The following is a 21,357-nucleotide window of genomic DNA, read 5'->3' on the forward strand; positions in this document are numbered from 1 at the left end:
TGTATATTTTAGTTATTTAAACACTGTCATACTGACAAAGACATTATCTATTTCCAGGAATTAAGATATCATAGCATAATGACCATTACAAATATATCTGAATTATTCCAAACAACACCAGCCCTCAGAAATACAAACAGAAAACATGTAAAATTGCTGTACTTTATACCATTTTGCCCAGTGAGATTTAGTTAACAAGTTCAAATTACCTAGAGAGAGTATGCATTTTCCCCCAAATATGATTTATTTCACTTAATGGTCCTTAGAAGTTTCTGGAAGAGACCCCCTCTTCATTTGGATTTATATTGAAAGTGTTTTTTTGTTTTTTTCTGGAAGAATTTCTACAGCTTTTAGGGGAATCTGGTCATTTGATTAGGATGTTTTTCCCCTGGCTGAGTTTGTTGAGCATTGGCATCTAACTCAAGCGTTTTCAGTTTCCGTTTTTTAAGTGAGGCAGAAAATGATGAACTATCTGTGACTTTTACCAGAGCTGAATGATAAAGCACCAGAGTGACAACACCCACACAGGCCTCCATCAATCAAGGAGGGCTTTATTTGCTAAATATCACCCTCATGTTGTACAAATGGCCTGATGAAAGGGTAATTTATAAGGACGCAACAAGCAGAGCACGTTAGAATTACATTGTTCAGAATTCCTCCAGTCGTCAGTGTCACATGACCCTTCAGAAATCATTCTAATATGCTGATTTGGTGCTCAAGATTTTTTTTTTATTATCAATGTTGAAGACAGTTATATTTTTGTGGAAACCGTGATACTTTTTTGTCCAAAATTATATAATGATTTGAAAGTTAAAAAGAGTTTTAAATGGATTTTTGCTGTTACTTTTTTAATTTAACGTTACTCTAATTTAATGCATCCTTGCTGGATAAAAGTATTAAAAAATATATTGAGTGTATATAACATCAAAACAGCTAGTAAAAAACTGTGGGAAATGATATTGTATTTGATATATTGTCTGAAAAATGTTTTAATATGTTCTGCAAGTTTGCTTTTCAGGTAAAATATATATTACTGTTTTTTTTTTTTAGATTCTTAAAATTCTGTCATCATTTACTCAATTCAAAATGCTAAAATTTTTTTCTTCTGTGGAACAAAAAATATGATGTTATGAAGAATGTGCTGCTCTTTCAAGCTCCAAAAAAACCACCATTAATGTAATATATGGCTTTGTGTGACAAACAGACCCATATGTAAGTCATTGTTCTCTTAAAAGTCCTGCTATAGCTAACAAATATCAGTTCAAACAAAAGAATCAGTGCCGTTTGGTTTCATTGACATTCAAGACATTCTGCATAACCTCTTTTTTGGTTCCACAGATTTTGAACAAGGTGAGTAAATGATGACACAATTTAAAATTCCTTATTGGAAATGTATTACAACGTTAAATACAAAAGAATGTGGGTTTTATAAAAAAAATGTAAAAAAGCTGTTGTACAAAATATTGAAATGTCAAATTTTTTCCAGCAGTTTCCTTTTGCACTCATAGCTATTTTCTTTCTCTCACACCAACTGCAGAATGCAGTGCGGCATAACCTTAGTCTTCACAAGTGTTTTGTGCGAGTAGAAAACGTTAAAGGGGCGGTATGGACCGTCGACGAGCTAGAGTTCCAAAAGAGAAGGCCGCAAAAGATCAGTGGGTAGGTGTTCCAGCGCCACCCCATACAGCATGGCTGAGCAAACCCGTGTCTCGTGGTGTTGATGGATGGGCTCCATGTCATTGTCTCTGTGCTGTGCCGCCCATTGACCCCCTTCTAGCTTTAGCGTACGTCTCTGTGCCTGTATGCGAGTTATGTGCTGTCTGTATGACCCGTAACCCCTGGTCGCTTGTGCTTATCCATTCATTCACTTCATATCCTCTTCTCTATCACTGTCTGTCTGTCTTGCTACATCCGCATCTGGCTGCTTTCTGCCCCTCTCCCCCATCCCAGGGTGCTGTGCGCACCAATCTCTCCCTGCATAAATGCTTTGTAAGAGTTGAGGATGACTTTGGGTCCTTTTGGACCGTAGATGATGAAGAGTTTAAACGCGGCCGCCACATACAACGAGGTCGCCCCAGGAAGCATGCGGCGGACGAAAGCTGTGATGATCTGCCTGTACAGTAAGCTCCGCCTTTTGCCCCACCCCCTCCCTGCATGCCCCGCCTCCATGTGCTCGCTCATCCTGTATGTATCTTGTGCTTTTGTCATATCTAGTTTTTATAATAGATGAAATGGCTTATTTGAGTGTCATCTGATTTGTAATATGTGATTTTAAAATGAGACAATTTTACATAGAAAAGCTCTGTTCCAACTTGGCGAGCTTCCTTGTAATCTATTGTCTACATAGGAAATTACCTTCTAAGTATGTACTGTCGAAAGAAGTAAACATCCCATTCTTTTTCTCTATCCACCATTTTCCTACACCCCATGATGATTTGGGATTAATTTCTGTTAAACTGTAAAGCATCAGCAAAAGTTTCAATCTTTGGATGAAATATTAAGCATTTTCAAAAACTAGGCACCATTATTCTGTTCACATGTAAATGGCAAAGTGTAAAAGCAGTAACAAATTCCTACAAAAGACCAGGATTAGCCCCAAAAGCTTGATTATTTTCTCAGCAATATTTCGGCTGAGTTAAATATCACTGTAGTAATATATGTCTGTGTAACATATGTTGTCTTAATCAAAAATGTAATAATATTTCAAAGAGATTACTGTCATTTTAACAGAAAAAAAATATTGTATTTACCTGCTTTAGAAACATTCCAGCAAACACGAGTGCCTCTAGTGCCAAACTGGAAGTGCCTCCCATAATCTAAAACGCAGTTGGGTCGTTAGGAAAAAGGTGGATGGTAATTTATTTTTAACAAAATACTTCAACCAAGGCTGCTGAAATAGTTTTGCACTCTATAAGATCTGATGCTAGCATGTTGCTAAGATAACACAAGTATAAGAATACACAGAAATATTGGGTACAAGATCAAATCAAGCAAAAATTTTAAAGATACTTTTTCGATATCGAATTAAATGATTTTTTTCCCTCCTAGCTTGTCACAGTGCATTCTGGGATCCCCTATTCCACAACTGACAGATGCATTGTTTTAGATATTGGCCAAAACAAGCTATCATTATTACAAGGCTGCATTATTATTTTGAAACAGCCTTCGCATTGGAAGTGAAGTAGGCCAAGTAGGCAGCTAGTTTTGGGACAGAGCTCCAGTTTTTAAGAGCTTTTGATAGTTTAGTGCCCTCTATTGATTTTGCTATTGAGTTTCATTGGAAATCAGATTGTACTCTAAATACTGACTTCAGTGTAAAATCAATCTGCTCAGTAGACCGGAGACAGTATGACTTGTTTCCCTACTGAGCTGAATGTGTGTTTATATTTTTGTCTCTACAGAAGTCCAGCTCTGGTAAAGAACATCCATACCACTTTGGGATATGGTCCCGCCCTTTCTGCAGCCTTCCAGGTAAAATCACAAGCTTGCAGCATCCAATCCTTATCCCATATCATTTATGTTTTGTTTTTTTAGTTGCTAACTTCATCCAGTCATTGACTGTACAATATAGTACTGCATGTACCCATTTTGTGTACAGTTGTTGAAGCAATAAAGCTTGCCTGAAAATATTACTCTTTTAGCTGGTTTATAAGGTGACGGTCTTGCTTGACGAAACTACAGTTTTCTATTATTCCCTTGAGGGCACTACGAGAATGATAAAGCACAAATATATCAACTAATTATCGAGTACACACCTAATGTGCATTATTTGCTTTTCATTTTGTGTCACTAGCACTAAAAAGCTTTCTGTCTTTTTGTTGTTGTTTTTTGTAGAAAATTAAAACAATTATCTTGAACACAATCATGCCATCATTATCACTTTCCATAATAGTCTTCTAAAAAAAGCTAAATTGGTTATTAATTTTGAATGAGCCCGAGTATCTGAAGGCCATTGAATAGTCCCGATATTTTGAAGGAATTGGTCCCACCGAGTTCATCCCCTCCATTCTGTTTTAGGCTTCAATGGCAGAGAACAACATACCTCTATACACTACCGCTTCCATCGGAAGTCCCACTCTTAACTCGCTTGCCAGCGCCATCCGAGAGGAAATGAATGGGGCCATGGACCACGGGAACAGCAACGGTAGTGACAGCAGCCCTGGACGCTCACCCCTGCCAGCTATGTGAGTGGCTCACATCCCACCTTTAGAATGTGTGTGTGACTGAGATAAGAGCGTGAGGTACAGGGAGATGTCCATGAATCATTAGGCTCACGCGCATGCAGGCTGACGCTCGTACAGCTTAGGTGGTGGCCATTTTTCACCAGGTCACTAGGAGTTGAAAATAGTCTCCGAACGCACAGTAGGGTTTTATGTACATTACAGTAGATGTTTAGCCAGCCGTGAAATTATATAGAAAACTGTAGTTGACGGAGGAAGCAGGAATTGTGAATGCAGTCTTAGAAAGGAAACCCCACCTTTGGCAGGTTTCTAGGCTGGGGGCGCTCGTAAAGAAAATAGTGTCTTTCCATGTTATTTCAAGGAGAAGTTTATAAACTGGCTTTTATTACGGGTCAATAGTGTGCGGCGTTCTACGTTGAGTTCCTCCCTAATTATTGCCTCCATTTTGTTTAAATATTTACAAAAGTGGTGAATAGAAGATGACAGAACTGGCCTCCTTTTTCCACCCAGACAGGACTGGTAGCACGTCCGAACACTCTCCGAGCTGTCGGGAGTAAAAGAGAGGGAGGGGTGGGGGGTCGTAATTGGCCTCGAAGAAACTGCTCCAAGATTTCCATGTAGCTGAGCTGCGGTCGGGGTTGGAAACCACAGCTCCCCATACACTTGTTGTATGGGAGGGGCCGCCGTGTTGTTTGAAGCTTAAAATAATACGGTGCAGACAACATGGTTTCCAGATGTTGGAGGACAGAACGATGAATTTGTTGCTCGGCCAGATTTATTGCCAGCAAATCGTTCTTTTTTTTTTTATTTTTTTATTTTTTTTTTTTTATGGCGCGGTAATGAACTCGTGAAGATGTGGATGAGAGAAACGCTAATGGCAGGTGACATAGCTGCAGGCCTGCCCCATCCGCAGGATACAGAGAGACAGGATGAGGCTGTCTGCCTCTCACCTCTCCAGGCATTTGCCAACTTAACGCACCCAAAAGCAAAGATGTTGCCCAAACACGAAGCTGTACAAAGTGTGAGGATGTACGAGCATACATAAAATATTCACATAAAAAGAGTTTTTTTAAGTTATCCAGATTTATGGATCATGTTATCAAGGGCATCGCATTTCAATTTCGGTGGAAAAACTTCTTTTCTCAGAAATGGAAATGGTTTGGATGTCACTGATAGGCAAGGAAAGCTTTTTTATTTTAGAATCTGTTCAAGCATAAATTATTTTCAATGCAAACAATTATTTATAACTGTAATTAAAATATCAAATAGTATTTCCCAAACATGAGTTTTATAAAGTGTGTAAATGTATGACCCTGCATAAAACAGGAAAAGGAAAATCCTTTTTTTTTTTCAGAATATTCTGATTAATATAGTTTATTTTTTGTGATTACATTATCAAGAGCATCATTTCATGAAATAAAATATTAATAGCATGTGCTTTAGGCAAGTACCATGGTACGGTAATTCCATTTCTATGACGTATTTTGGATTACCATGTTAGTGCCATGTAACATGAATATGGTTAACACCCACTACCATGGTATTATCATCTGACACCATCACTTTACCGTGGTACCACCACAGTATTGTTTTGTAAAGTGTTACCCTTTGCAAAAACTTTTTTAAATGAATTTATTTAGAATTTTCTCGAATCAAACCAATTGTGTGAACACATTTTTAACTCAAACTTTTTCAAATGGTGTAATTAAATGTCAACTATTAAAATGATTACATACTATTTTCAGTTCAAGTATATAATTATATCCAACTTAACATGCTATGAAGTAAACCAGGCCTGTAATTATGTTGTAAACACACAAGTACATTATAGAACCTCTATATGCTTGCATTATTTCTTTTGAATCATACACTGCCTTATGTTTCAAAGTCGTAAATAATAACATCTAACAAACGGGCTTCCATCTGCCTCAACTGTTTGTATTGTTGCAGATGTCTGCAATCAGACGCTTCAGTCCCAATTACAATGAAGGCTAAAGTGGAGTGCATCTCAGTTGCATATTAATAACAATTTCATGTTTGCCCTCCAGCTAGAGAGGCAGTGGGATACATGGAGATGCTTTGATCTGAAACCGATAGAATGTGGAGACTTTTTTTATTATTCACACACAAATATGATAACTCATTAGCATGGCTACTTTCTTAACAATCGTGGCTGAGACGCACATGAGAGAAATAAAGATTGTGGCTTATTACATTTGCCAAACATGTCTCAGCGAAAACCTACAGTTTGCCATGTGAGACTAATTAACTTAAAGGCTTTGCTACAACTGCTTCTAATGTTTATTCTTTCATTCGTTTCAGTTTTGGTCCTCGGTACAGTCAGCGCTCGCTCATTTGGCGCTCTATTCCTGCAGTGTTTCTGTAATGAGAAATTTGGCAGATCTCATCTCTGTGGACAATCCTTTGCCCAGACTGTAGGCCGGGGTTCATGTTTTGCCTTGTTTACAACTGACAGCGTTATTATTCTCGTAAGGGCTCTGTTTCTTATCACAGGCGTTTGTGTTGGGCCCCGTCGTCAGCGCCTCCCCCTTCTCTCTCTCCCCGCCACTGCTTTTCTTCCCCTTATTGACACTTTGGTTAGAAGTTGCATTAATTTTGCGTGTATTTAAAGTGTACGCCATGCTGTCTGGTCACCGTGTTTTTTTTGTTGGTTTTTTTCACGCGTGAAGTTGATTAATGACGGAACCTTGCGCAGGGTCGTCCTCTAGAGACCCGCCTCACAGGTTGTGCATGTTAACGAGAGAGAAGAGCGGCACTGATGCCACACCACCGGGAAGCTGACAGGACGTCCGCTCGCTCGTTCCTACGCCTGCCACCGCTCTCCGCAGTCCATTCTCTCGTCGCAAAGTCGTATGTTATTAATCTCCCTCATTTATCAATTCAAAGTGAAAACCCTGTTGTCAGGCCAGCTGTGGAATATAAAGCCGGCTGGTATCCCGGTGTTGGAAGAGCTGAAAGGGAAGTGGAGTTATCAGGAGTGCCACCTCTGTCAGTCTTACATTATAGAAACAGCTGGTTGTTACTTTATTCCTTTTTAGTTTTTTAATATTTAGACAGTGGGGTAGCACTGATTCAATCATATTGATTATATGTTTTTAATTGTCACGATATTGCCTAGAAACTGTAGATCCATATTTCATTTATTTATTTATTTTACCAATTTTTATAGACGCCCTCACCAAAAACGATTATTTGGTGTGTCGACTTAAAAACTCAAATTAAAGAAAAGAAGTCAAAGCCACCAAATAATATCATTAAACAAAAGAATATTAATTAATGAAGATTTATTATTTTTTTATGAGAATCTAGGCTTCTTTTTTTTTTTTTTTTTTAAATAAATGAACGTTCCTGTTCTGTTTTTTCCGAAGGCATCATATCAGCGTAAAAGAGGAGCCACTGGACCCTGAGGAGCACGAAGGCCCCCTTTCCCTCGTGACAACAGCCAATCACAGTCCAGACTTTGACCACAACAGAGATTACGAGGACGACCATGGGAACGAGGACATGCTGTAAGCCTGGTTTCTCCCAGGTCCTCTGCCGAAGAGGCCATACTAACTGCGGTCACCTCCGAGACCACTCCAGATATAGACTGGATTCACAATTCTCTTGTTGACAGCTATTAAAAATGTTCCGATTTACTCTTAGTGCCATTCAATACAAAACGAAATACGAGATAAGAAAATTTATTCCATTTGGAAGTATTTTTGATTTGTTTCTACTTTTCGTTTAAAAGACGAGATGCATACATTTCTACTCATCGTCTGATGAAGAGACATTTGGTACTGGGGCCTGCTTCTACTTCGTTTCTGCATAAGTGTCACTGAGACCAGAGCGGACATGAAAACACAGCTGAGAAAGACTCGAATAAACACTGATCACAAACTCTCTCTCACACACACACAAATCATTAACGCTTCAATGAGCGTGCCACTCACAGTGTGCGTGTACTTTTGTGACTTTAATTCATTGCCTCTGCCTTCAGATCTTCTTAAAGGATTGTTCAGCCAAAAATGAAAATTCTGTCATTTACTCACCCTCATGTCATTCCAAACACATATGACTTACTTTCTTCCGTGAAACACAAAAAGAGCGCACTTGGTTGCTTTTTCACATAATGAAAGGGAATGCTCTCCCTGGGAGTTCATGGGAGAAGTAAGCAGGGTCTGAATTGTGATTCTTTTGACTTAAGTCTTCTCAATGAATTAGTTCAAAAATCACTGATTCTCGTGTTCAACTCACTGACTCAGTGATCTGCTCACGGCTCACAGGAAGGGAAGAATGAAGTGAATAGCGGCTTAAATTTTGGTTTGTGTCTTATTCAAATCAATCTACAACTTGGAATATAGTAAAATGAGTAAATATATGATGCTTCTGTGTCCTTTTTAAAAGCTCAAAAGCTCTACTCCCAATTAATTGTAATTGCATGATAAAAAGCAGTGAGTACCGAGGTAGCAGAGTTTTTAGGGGTAAAAAGTAATATGATGATGAAAAATTTACAGAATTTTCTTTTTTTTAAGTGCACTATTCCTTTAAGTTTGCTGTCATCACGGCTGGAGCGTATCTGTATGGTGTTTTGAGGGTTTCTGGGCAAATAATTTAAGTGTAGTGTCCTCTCATTACTCTGTGCTGTTAGCTATATATTCATTTTGTTGGGTTTGTTTGTTTTGGTAACTGATCAGACCTCATGAATAATGATGTGGAGTTATAGTGTGCTTAGCACTGGATGAATGTTAAGGCTTCTCATGCTCTCTTTTTTCCCTCTTTCCTTTCCTTTCGAAATTGAAACAGAATGTCGCATTACCGTGTATTATTTTTCTGTCATTTGTTCCTAGCGTTTCGAATCGCCACTTTGCAGTCACATTGCTGTTGTGTGCGTCTCTCTCTCACTCTCTCTCTCTCTTTCTCTCTCTCTTTCCCTCTCTCTCTCTCTCTCTCTTTCTCTCTCTCTTTCCCGCTCATGAAGTCCATCTGCAAATGCACTACTCGTAATGAAGGCTCCCTCTCCACGCACCAATGAAGTTTAATTTTCACGTGGAATGAATGACAGAGAAATCAACGCAGGTTAACGTTTATCGTTCTGAAATTATACTTTCAAAAATCCCCTTTTGTGGTGATGCATGTTAGCGTCAACCAAATCGCTGATCGAAACCATCATCTGTATTGCAAAATGAAATGTCAAAAAATGTTGAAATAAGCAGCATGGAGGGAATTGTTAGACATAAGCTAATTGTGATTCCTGTCTGCAAATATGAAACTTTTTGAGGACACTCAATTCTATCATTTCAAAGACTGTCTGGATGACTTTAAACTGCATTCCCTCTAGTTTCGGTATCTGTTTCACCACATCAATGACCTGCTCAGCCTCTGTTATTATTCATGATAATAATTACACGTGGGATTAAATGTTAAAGGGATTATAAACCGAGGCTGACGGCACAGCCATGACCACTGAGCATTACGGCACTGGGGCGGCCCACTATGACCATTCGCATCTTGCCACATCACCTTGTAAATGATTGTTTTCGAATGACTTTTTCCACGCAGGCCAGTTGAACCCGGGAAACAACTCTGAATTGGAAGCTGCTGCCGCCGGCTAGTTTAGATTCAAAATTTGGGACTGTTCAAAGATGAGAACAGACTTTAGATTAGGCTTTTACAAATCGTACACTATTACGGTTTTTGTTTAGTTTTTTTTTTAATGACTGCAACCAACCACTTTCTGTGTTCTTATTTATTACTTGCATTTTTGTTGTCATTTTTTTTTACTTAAGTTGATGTTTATGTCTCTTATCTGTGACTACCAAAGATACAAGATACTACAAGTTGATATATTCTATGTTCCATGCAATAGCTGAACGAAAGGCCAAATATCCTTATAGTGTTCCCCACACTGGCCGGACACAAAAATTATGAAATGTCTGAAACTGTGTCGGGCTTATTATGGTGAGAGAGAGAAAAAAAAGCCAATGGGCTTGTTTGATGGGCAGCTGTATGTCTTTGCCTGTGACCAAAATAGGAGAGTAGAGGCAGAGATGGAGACCAACACACGACCAAATCAAAGCAATGTTGTCTTTGGGCCAACGTAAAGGAAAAAGGGAGTGTTCTATCAGGAAATGATGGCTATAAAGGAGAAGGATATGGATGAAAGAGTTTAGGACTGTTCACTGTCATCACAGGAAATTTAAACCCATTTGCATAACACAATGTGAACTGAACTTCAACTGGACCACACAGTGATGAGAGTTTTATTTGTTCTCATACTTTAGGTTTTGTTTTTTGTCCATTTTATTATTTGAAAAGATTGTATGCCACTTACCTTGTAAATTCGAAACGGGGTTCCCGATGTCCTTTTGTCAATCTTGGCAATGCTCTATGATTGTGTTTTAGTGTCTGTCAACTTATTACTTTTTTATATTAAAAAACACTCCTGTCAACCAATAAGCTGGGTACAAGGTACTTTAATGGCAGTTACTACTATTTGTAAATGTATTTCTTATTGATGGGCACCCTGTGGTTCACTAAAATGAATCGAGCATCCGGGCAGCTGAGGGACAGTGGGAAGATCCGGGCTGTTTCTGATTGTTATTCTTGAGCAGGTAGATGAGAGCATTCACCGCATGTGTAGCTCTGCATTACTGAAGAAATACAGCATGAGAAACTGTTAGTATGCATACCTCACTTCAAACCTATAGGGAATGAGTTACTAAGAAAATGATGTAACATTTCACTCAGTTGCACTTAGTCGTATGTCTTGCATGTTTAGTCTAAAACTGTAGCAAACTATTTTAAGAAAAAGATTCTTCTTTTTTTTTAAAATATTTAAAAATCAGAGCTTGTTTTATCATCAGGGTCTCTCTCTTTTTTTCTTCTTTTAAACCAATCCAAACCTCAGGATTTTTTATCGTTAAACGCCATTCGGCTTCAATTTATTTGGCTTCTCACATGCGGTAAACTGTTTCCTGCCTCTGCTCTTTTAGCTCATGTTGAAATAGGTTGTACATAGACCAATTTATAGCTTGTGTGTCCTCTCATCTTCTGATTCTTTTCAAAGAACAAAAAAATACTGTTTGTATTACAATGTTTGCTTTATCACAACTGCTTTGTATTTACTAATTAAAAAGACGGAAAATGGCAAAGAAATGAGCTACTGTATGTATTCCAATAGCAAACTGTGCTGCAAATGTAATTGACTTCATAATCCTTGCTTTTCTGGGGGGGGGGGGGGGACTTGCAGACACCTGTGAGCGAGAGGGGAGGGAATGGATCCGGGGATAATCCTCGGGTTTTGGATTCTAAAAACTGTAAAATGCAAAACAGATTTGTCTCTGTTATCATTGACCGAAGCGTTTTGTTCGGTCTTTCCCTTCTTTCCTTGTGTTAAGCTGTTTTTAATATGTTGGGGAAAAGATCCTGCTTTTCGGGTCTAGATTAGCTTTAAAAGCAGACGTACCTCATCCAGAGCACAAGGGGAAATTCTAGCATGCAAAAATAATTTTCTCAATCCCTATTTTTCTCTTTCTCTTACTGTATTTTCCACTGAAACTATATCTAAATGAACAATTTTGCTTAAAAGTTTAAAAGTTAATTCAAAACATTTTGCCAGGGATGTAGGAACTTGATTCACAAAATATTCTCTGAAATATATTTTCTTAGTATCACACATATTTACCTTGTTTTAAGGTACAGTTGTCTTGTTTTCCAGTAAATATAGGCCTACTGATAAAGGAAAAAAGTTTGCTATGAGGAACGTCTAAGAATCATCATGAACAATATTGATTTGTGTGTACGATCTCTAGAAACCTCTGCAGGGCAAATTAGACAATGTATCTTGTTTTCTTTGAGGCAATAAAACTTAAAATGATGTCTCATAATCAGTGTTGGGGAAAGCTACTTTTAAAAGTAATGCATTACAATATTGTGTTACTCCCTAAAAAAAAAAGTAACTAATTCATGGTATCTGCGGGGTCTTGAAAAGTATTAAAAGGTGATAAATCAATTTTGGGAAAATTAAGACCTTTAAAAAGTCTTATCACGGCTTTATAAAGTCTTACATTTTGAAAGTATTTTTCCTGAATTAGCTGTCCAACAGTTTGAGTCCCAAAAACATCGTAAAAGTGTGTGAATTTATTAATTATTAATAATAAAACGAAGAACTGAGGCATATATCAGCATGATTGTTGTTGAGGGTGGAGCAAAGTTTTGTTTTGTTTTTTAATAAACTTTGCTTTGATTTACTATCCCAGCCTATTTGATTTTTCTTTTTTTTTTATCAGAGTGGTCTATAGTCTTTATCACAAACTAAAACTGTTAAGTTAAAAGTATCACTGATGTAAATGGTTACAGCTTGAAGTGGCGGTGAGGTATTAAAAAATATTGAGAGGGTCTTGAAAAAGTCTTGAAAAGGTATTAAAATTAACTTCAAGATTCCTGCATATATATACCCTGTAATTGCATTATTTAATTTTCCGTTACTTCTTCTCACCTGGACTGAGCTTGCTTGTTTTTTTAACAACAAAACAAGTTCACTTTTTTACAAATGTAAAGCCCTGTTACACCAAAAGTGAAATGAATAAGCCTCAAGTGGAAGTGCAAATTCACATCTGTATGGTTAATAAAGTGAGATTAAATACATAAAGTATATGTGTTATATTTTTATTATTTGCAGGTTGGCGTAAAATTCCGAGTTTGCATTTCACAGTTTTATTCTTTTTGAGGAGTACTGAATCTGTTTTTGTGCAAGTGAGATCAGTAAATGCATGCTCACATTTAGTCTAGAGCTACAATCGAAAATCTTTACTTTCTCACTTTGCTGACTACTCCGTTATAGACAGTGTCTAAAACTTGACTCTCATGTTCGATATAGATGCAATAAAAATGCATTTTGTTTCTAAATTCTATGCATATTTCATGTGCTCCTGTACATAGTCACACTCTAATAAAAGATACAGATAATTGTTTGTCATATATGCGCATATGACATGCAAAGATAAGGCTCAAGGCAAGACTGAACTGCGTTTATCAGTTTCAGCACAACATTATTGAGTGTCTTTCATAAGATTATAGACAGTGATATTTGGGCTGTGTGTTATGGAACGCTCAATGCGACGTCTGTAATGACCGGGACTATCATGGCAGCTCGCACATTAAATTACCTTCTAATTAAAAAGAGACAGTTAAACTGTCCTTTAGAAACAGCAATTTAGGTAACTGCATTTGACCAGCTATAAATTGTTACTGCATTAAAATCCCAGAAATATTAGCAATATAGATTTCTTGATGGAAATGAATGCTGATGATGAGGAGTTTGCGTTTTATGAGGGATGCACAGGATCATGCTAGCCACTAAACCGCAGACAGAGATCAGGCCTAAGCATTTTTAATCTTGTGAAACAAGCAATTACAAATAGTTGCATTGATTTGTTAAAAAGCTTTAGGTGACATAAATTGTTTCCCGCTTAGCTTATTGCTCTGATACATAAATGTCACTGAGGATATTATTAATTAAAGACAAGATTTAAAGGAAACAATATAAAATTATGGTTCGACTTTTTGGTGGTAATATTTTATCCCGTGTTTGAAGCTTCTTAATTTCATTGCTGTTGTCTCTTCAATATTGCCTGCTCAGAAAAGCAAGCTAGTTCTCTCCTCATCCGCTGTCATAGTCTACTGTTCCTGTTTCCAACCAAAAAAAGATTGTTTTATTGTTATGACTGATTGAAAAAGAGTAAGAAGCCCTGCATCCCTTCACACTGCAGCTTCTATGGTTTGTCTTTGGATAAAGAGTCACTTCAAAATCTATGAAAGCAAATTATTGTTTTAAATTCTATACTGTTAAATTTTTTTTTAAAGGATTTGGACATTACATCATTGTTATTTTAGTACTATTGAGATACTATTATATTTTACTAATATTTTCAATTAGTTAGTCTTCTTATATTTTCTCTTTTCATTTGAAAGTTTTTGTCATTTTGTTGTTTTTGTAATTTCTATTAGGTTTTTTTAAAATGTCAATATATTTTCATTATTTTTTCATTAAATTTCAAGTTATAGCTGAAGTAAAATATTTTATTTCAGTTAGAATGTATTATATTTTAAGTAACAATTTGTTTTAAATGTTTTTAGTTTGTTAACAGTAACCTGAATTACAATATATATGTATATGTATGTATGTATGTATGTATGTATGTAAAGGCTTGAAATAAATTAATTTTAGGTCAACCACAACTAAAACTGATAATAAAACATAAAAATACATTTTCATTACTTATTTCATAAGTTCATAAGTTGACAGAAATAAAATTAATATTTAATTTAGTGTAGTTGCAAGACAACATTTCTCATTTTAATTTAGTTTAATTTGATGTCTTAAAATAAAAATGAATAACTATATGGCCTATAAAAAACTATATAGCCTATTAAAAGAACACAACAAAATTCATCATAGTATCTTTGCAAAGCATGAATACCTTTTGATCTTAAAATGAAAATTCCCTGAAAAAAATCCACACACACACCAAAAAAACTGTCTTTATCATGTCATTCACACCAGTCTACTTATGTTACCAAGTGCGAGTCTAGCCCTTATTACCGAGCCCACAGTCTGCGTAGGCTTTTGGAAATGAAATGGACAGATTAGTGCATTATCTTATTTACATATATTGAATTGCAGTAACAAGACTCCGTTCCTACCCCTCGTTTCATTCTAATTAAAGTGTGGCAATGCAACAGAAATCCACACAAGAGCTTTGCTTTAATAGTCAGAGCTGGCAAATTCCCAATCCTGCAACGTGGCAATTAGCAGGGGCGGTAGTGTTTGCTATTCACGGGTTTGATGTTTAAAAAAAAAGAGAAAAGTTTATTAAGATGAGCTGCTTCGGGCACTGGTGGGCAATAGACCTGCTGCAATTAGATTCCAATTATTTGTCAGTTTCTGATATTGTAAACCGCCACTTACCGCATCAGTTAAATTGACACACTGTGCTGCTTGGTTTAGCCTGTAATTAAAACATTTTGTGTTAATTAGATGATGACCACTTCATTCCAGGGCCTCTTGTGTTTGGAGCTTGTGTTTTTGTGATTTGCATCAGGCATGCTGTTTGGATCATGGGTTGTCAGATGCTGAGTTAATCAGCCAATGTTTTGATTCAATTACAGCCAGCTGTTCTACAGGCCTCGCTGGGCTGCGCATCCACACACAATTGCAGGAAAATTCATTCATTATAAAATTAGATCAATAATATGCTTAAAGAATAATAATTAATATAATACTTTTTTAAAACAAACATTTTAAATATATTTGCATTCTTATAAACATATTGTATTTTTGCTTTTAACCCCTTAGCTGTCATCCCCCTTTTGATAATTGACATTAAAATGCAGTATGCAAACCTAAATGGTTGTAATTCAAGAATGCTTTGGAATATAGACCTAAGTTTGGTCTTGTTTTAAAGAAAACAATCGGCAGATTATTACTGAAGTGAAAGCACTTCAAAAAATTAAAGTATGAAAAAGTTATGGAAGTTAAAATTTACAGTAAATCAAATATACTTTATTAATATATTTTTTTTAATATAAAATAAATATTTTACAAAATATTTTTTACTATAAAATTACTATAAAATGAAAGCTATATATCCAACCAAGTTGTGTTCCAAATTTAAAGTTGATATCACAAAAATTGAAGTTCCCATGAGATTTTGTTTAGGCGTTATACCAAAAATAGCCACCGGGTGCCATTGCATTCCATTGAATTTAATTGTATGCCATAACAAATTAATACATTTCTATCCAAATATCACTTCTGTCACTAAATATGGAACCTTGAGACTCAGACCTTTCTGACAATATGTGTTTTGTCAAGATTAGAACATTTTTGATAATAAATTATGAAAGATGATGCCCAAAAGGGGAGGGGCCTAATAAAAAAATACCGTTTCTATGGTAACGCAACGTCCAATTTCAAAACGGTTTTTACAGGATGAATTCTGAGTTCGTAAGCTTTCAAATGATACCTAATTTATGATAACTACTAAAATATGTGATATAATAATAATAAAAAATTCTATATATATATATATATATATATAATATATAATATACTTTTTAGAGGACTTTTTACTTTACTTTTTAAAATATAATTTTATCTTTTTTTATTGACAAATACTAGATTATGTTTTATTATGAACTTTTAGCATTAAAAAAAACAAAGTTTCAGTTATTAAAAGTGTGTACGTCGACTTTTTGTGACAAAGGTCAGAAACTCCTGTAATGACGTCGATTTTTTGAGGTGCACTCTTGTCATAAATTCATATATTACTGTTCATACAAAATTTGTAAGAAAAAAACAGCGCTAAAATATCTATTCAGGAGTCTTAGACCATTCCAACGATATATAGTTTGTCATGATTAAATTAGGATTTAATAGTAATATTTTGAAGTAAATTTCGGTTGCCCGTATACGGGCAAATGACAGTTAAGGGGTAAAAGTCAAATAATCAAATTTTCAAATTCATTTACTTAGCACTCATTCACAATTTCTTTTTTTAAATCATTCAAACTGCATAAGCTGACTGGTCATACAATCAAAAATTTTCTTTTGTGCTAAATGGAAGCATTGTTTGGATTAATTTCCACATATTTTCCATATTCAAGCGGGATATCTGAATAATTTAGATGATGCGAAACAACATGAATAATTACGAGTCTCGTCGCTTTACGCCACCACGCATTAATGGATGTGGCCAAGTTTACTTTTCATTTACATATCATGAGTGTAAAAAGCACATTTGCTAATGCATTCATCTAAGGTCAATACATATTCAACCACTAAAGTAGGTCTGAATGACCGTGGAGACGTTGTGGAGACGTTCTGTGTAGTATTACACACATATATACAGTATCTATATATATGGAATACAACTTAGTATCTCTAATACCAATGTATGTATCATAGCAATTATGTGAAACTGCAAAGTTATAGTACATTTTATTTCATGTTTCTGTGTTTTACAGATTGATCATTTCCAGGTCTAAGATGAATAATTATGGAAAAATTCTAAATCCTAAAAGCAGCAAGGCCTACGTTCCCCAACTGTCTCATTAATATTTGGCACATTACAGTTTGAGATTAGAGCCCTTTTACTCCTGTACACACTTTTGTGCGTCTGATGTGACTCTCAGTCAATGCAACTCTCCACATCTCTCATTTCAGCCCAGATTTTATGCTCTTCTTCAGGGGAGGGGATGGAAAATAACTGTCATTAAAATATGTCATGGCAGCTGTTTACCTGCAGTGAACCTTGATTGAAGCAGGTCTGACTTTACACTGATGCCCCTCTAATCTGTATGACTGGCATGTTAATTTCCTCGACGCTGCCATTCAAAAACACAAACATGAAATGTTGGTTTTAGGTCTGGGAGCCCAGCTAGAGTGAATTTCAAGTACTTATTCAAATATTTCATTAAAATGTAAATTTTACATTGGTCCAACGCCTAGCTGTGCACAAGGCATGACTTAAGAAGTTATGAAGTTATAACACCAATCACCTCCCCCCCCCCCCACCCCCCTGCCTTTCCAACGGCAATTAACTTGGACTATAAATGTCCTTACCTTGTTTTATCTCTTCTAACCGAGTGCCAAGAAATGCATCAAATGCAACAGGAGTGAGACGGCTCAGCATTGACCAGTATTGGGGAGGGAAAAGACAGAAGCCAATTAAACATCAAGCGTCCTGCAGACTGCTAGCTAATCAATCCTCTTATCGCCACAAAGTGCAAATGCACTGATGGAAATTGAGGCTATGAGGATAAAGGCATGGTGTTGAGGAATTGTAAATTAGAGATTGTCCCTAAATGCAAATGCGTGATCTAGAGGGTTTACCAGCATGGTTCATATAGAGTTTTGGTCTGTTAATCTGTGTAGCATCAGTGCATGTATATTGTGTGCAGTGTGACTCCATAGACCTCTAGTCATTTTCAATATATTAGGCAAATATCAGGAGTTTAAGATTGCAAATTGTCGTTCAGCCCAGATTGGAGATTTAACAGTGTATTGACAGGAATGATGTGTTCACAATACATCTCGAGCTTTAATATTCCTGTATCCGAGGTGTGGGTATAACTGGAAATGGCAATCTGATTTAATCTGTCACTTCCCGACTAGCAAGCTCTCGTTTTTTGTGTTTTCCTGCCAGGAACAAACGCTCAAACTCGGCGGTTTGCGAATTCTGGCACGTCACGTTCCGTCTCCCTTCCACTTTATTTCGATGGCGCAGACAACACTCGCCTCCTGTTTCTTTATCTACTTCCCTCTCTTTTTTCTTTCATTTTTAACATTCAGGGGGAAGATAAAATGGTTGCAGGTGGTGATGAAAATAAAAGCCATCCATCATTATTTATTAGGCATGAAAAAGATACACAATAATGTAATTTAATCTCTCAGCAGACAATTATTTCCACATATTGATAATGCAAAGCGAAAAGTGCCATGAATCCTAATATGATGTTTTCTTTTATTGGTGTATAATACAAGCAGAACAAATAATGTAATTGTATCAGGAAGAGAATGTAATTATTTGCACATGCTAACATTATAATAGCAATCTGCCTCAGACAATGGTATCAGATTATTTTGCTGTGCTTAACTAGTTACAATTTGCATTTACTTATTATGTCTCAGTGGCAATAAAGCCGCCCCCTCTTGTGCTTGAAGTAGACCGCTGTTATTATCTGAACCCCCGTCTCCAACTTTTGATTGTTTGCAACTTGCTGAGATTTGAGATCATGAAAGTTTAAGTTTACACCCAGGAGGAGTGTCGTCTTTATTGAAGAGTTTGATAATATCATCTTGCATTGGACTAATACTTTTCAGGTAGTTGTACGCGATATATATCAGAGTTTATTAAAGTTAAAGCATCAAAAACTCACTTTGATCATTTCGTAAGACTGGAGGGTGAATTATGACGGCTACAATTTCACCTCTCATTGCTTTAATGGGGTCCAAAAGTCTACTAGTAGACCACTAGTAGAAATGCTTCTTAGAATCTCAGAACCTTTGGACTCTCACGTTTTTCCAACAGGATCATTGCTTCCCAAGGACCCCAGAAAGGAAGCCCCACAAATCCAGAGCAGACCGAGGCAAAAAAGGCCATCCAATAATAATTCATCGTGACCTAACATGCTGTGAGAAACAAAAATCCTCCTGAACTGCAGCCTTTAAACAGATTTTCTCTATTATTTGTAATGATTAACCATTAAACATACATTAAAAAAGCATCTTGATGCACGGACTGTCAGGGCACATCAGGCATGCGTCCTTCTCGCCTGTATCTTTAATAAAATGGTGTTCATGCCATATTGAACTAATGACCAGGAGAGTCAATGTAAAATTAGATCAAGCATCCACACTTGTGTCTCCCTGACATTATGAAAATGTTTTATTGATGACTCATTACAGGCCGTCCGGCATGAGGTGAGGGCTTTTTTTCTCTCTCCTCGATCCATCCTAATAGAAGATGCAAAGCCTAATAATGATAATGCCTCCTGAATAATTAATCCCCCCAAAACCCAATCCATCTCGACATGGGACATGTACATATTTTAGCACCTCATTTGCATATTTAGAACAAACAGCAGCACAAACCCATTAGAGGGGCCAATGCTCACCTCTTGTGTTTGATGCATAGTAATGAAGGGCTTTTGAGTGATTGGCTTTTGAGAATTAAAACGAGGACGGCCGGATGCCGAAAAACTCCCAGTGCTTCTTATTTCAGCGGCTGCTCCCATACTGTGTTCTGCATGCATCCTCCACCGGAGGCTAGAGCACTGTTCTGAAGTCATTAGTGATTTGTAAATGATGTTTGCTCCCTTGTGACATATCATTTGAAATGCTATTTCTAATAATAACTGATATTAAAAACAACTGTCGCATATTCCACAAACACGAACATCTTGAGGGGGGCGAGCACTTCTTAATGTCAATAGGAATTGTGATCTGAAAGCACATCTAACAAATATTAAAGATTCCCTGGGGTTTCTCCTAAACATTTAACTGTCTTTCGCCACAAAGGCAAAAATTATACAGGGGAGATTATGCTTCCAAATTGGCCGAGGATAAACTTGACTTGGAATGAAAATGGAAGAGCGAATTCATTCTGATATTTTGTGCTGTGCTTTCATCCATCAAGCTAAAATAATGGCATTGTGGCTGATTCCGGTTGCTGTAGCACAACGAATCAGAGGTGTGGTGATAAAGCAGCCAGCGCTCCCTTTGGCATTGTCGCCGCCTCAAAACCACTCATTTGAACTGTCACCTCCTTTCTTAATGAGTCCTTACAAATCCACAGCTTCCTGCGGTGCGTTTCCTGCAGACTTCATCGTGTGGGGGGAGAGCGGGGTGAAAGGAGAAGGGAACAGAAAGTGAGAGAGAGATACAGTAGTTGGCACAGCACCCTACGCCAGCTCAACCGGAAGCCACACCAGCGCTGTGGTCCTGTTATACCATGATCGTGCACCCCAACGCCAGGTAATGCTGCCAATCGGCACCAGACGAAGCCCGCAGACCTTCTCTGGATACGCCACTGGTCTTTGAAATTAAAGTCGGCTTTAGTAATCCACAGAAATGTCCCCCTCAGACTGCTCTTGCTTGCAGTTTAGTTTCACCCCGGCTGGCGATAAAGCATGACAGAAATGCAGAGCGCTATCTGCTAGCGGACGAGCTGATAGGTTCTGCCAGCTTATCATACAACAGGCAGCTAACCTTCCTTCCCCTGTGTCTGGCCCCAGAACACAATTGAGGAGTCAATTTACAAAAGCATTCATGTTTGGTTGTAAATAAGACAGCGTGTTCACCCTTCAAAAACGGACGGCAATGAGGAAGGAAAATGTAAGTGCACGAAGCATAGAAAAAGTTCTGATTTAACCTCGTTTCTACCCCAAAGTAAGTCACAACCTGGTGTAATACAACAGACTGGGAGCAGGAGTTAGCAGGAATGCATGCAAATCCAGGCCGAGGAAGGGGCTGCAGATTGACATGGATCTAGCCGAGCGGGTTTCGTCTGTACCAGGGTGGGATTAACAAGCTTAAAGAGGGCTTAAACACCATCCTCCAAGTTTACCTGTTATACTGCGCAACTTCATCAAAGGACGGGTGCAACGC

General features: G+C 37.2%; 1 protein-coding gene across 19 annotated transcripts in view; it reads left to right on the forward strand.

Moving 5' to 3' along the window:
* foxp1b (forkhead box P1b) overlaps positions 1-11,342 on the forward strand; it is a 189,399-nt gene extending 178,057 nt beyond the window's left edge. For 9 of the 19 annotated variants that reach the window (XM_077198081.1, XM_077198088.1, XM_077198082.1 and 6 more), the window contains 4 exons: positions 1,951-2,120; positions 3,402-3,471; positions 4,018-4,184; positions 7,571-11,342. In XM_077198081.1, coding sequence (XP_077054196.1) covers positions 1,951-2,120; positions 3,402-3,471; positions 4,018-4,184; positions 7,571-7,715 — 552 coding nt within the window. In that variant the 3' untranslated portion in view covers positions 7,716-11,342. Of the gene's footprint in view, positions 1-1,537; positions 1,664-1,950; positions 2,121-3,401; positions 3,472-4,017; positions 4,185-7,570 lie in introns of those variants that run through there. The other 10 variants (XM_077198089.1, XM_077198092.1, XM_077198093.1 and 7 more) reach the window with 3 other exon arrangements.
* The last annotated feature ends 10,015 nt before the right edge of the window (positions 11,343-21,357 follow it).

This window comes from Siphateles boraxobius, unplaced genomic scaffold (genome assembly GCF_051911475.1).
Source record: "Siphateles boraxobius isolate OS27281-9 unplaced genomic scaffold, OSU_SipBor_1 41, whole genome shotgun sequence".
In the NCBI taxonomy this organism is placed as follows: Eukaryota; Metazoa; Chordata; class Actinopteri; order Cypriniformes; family Leuciscidae; genus Siphateles; species Siphateles boraxobius.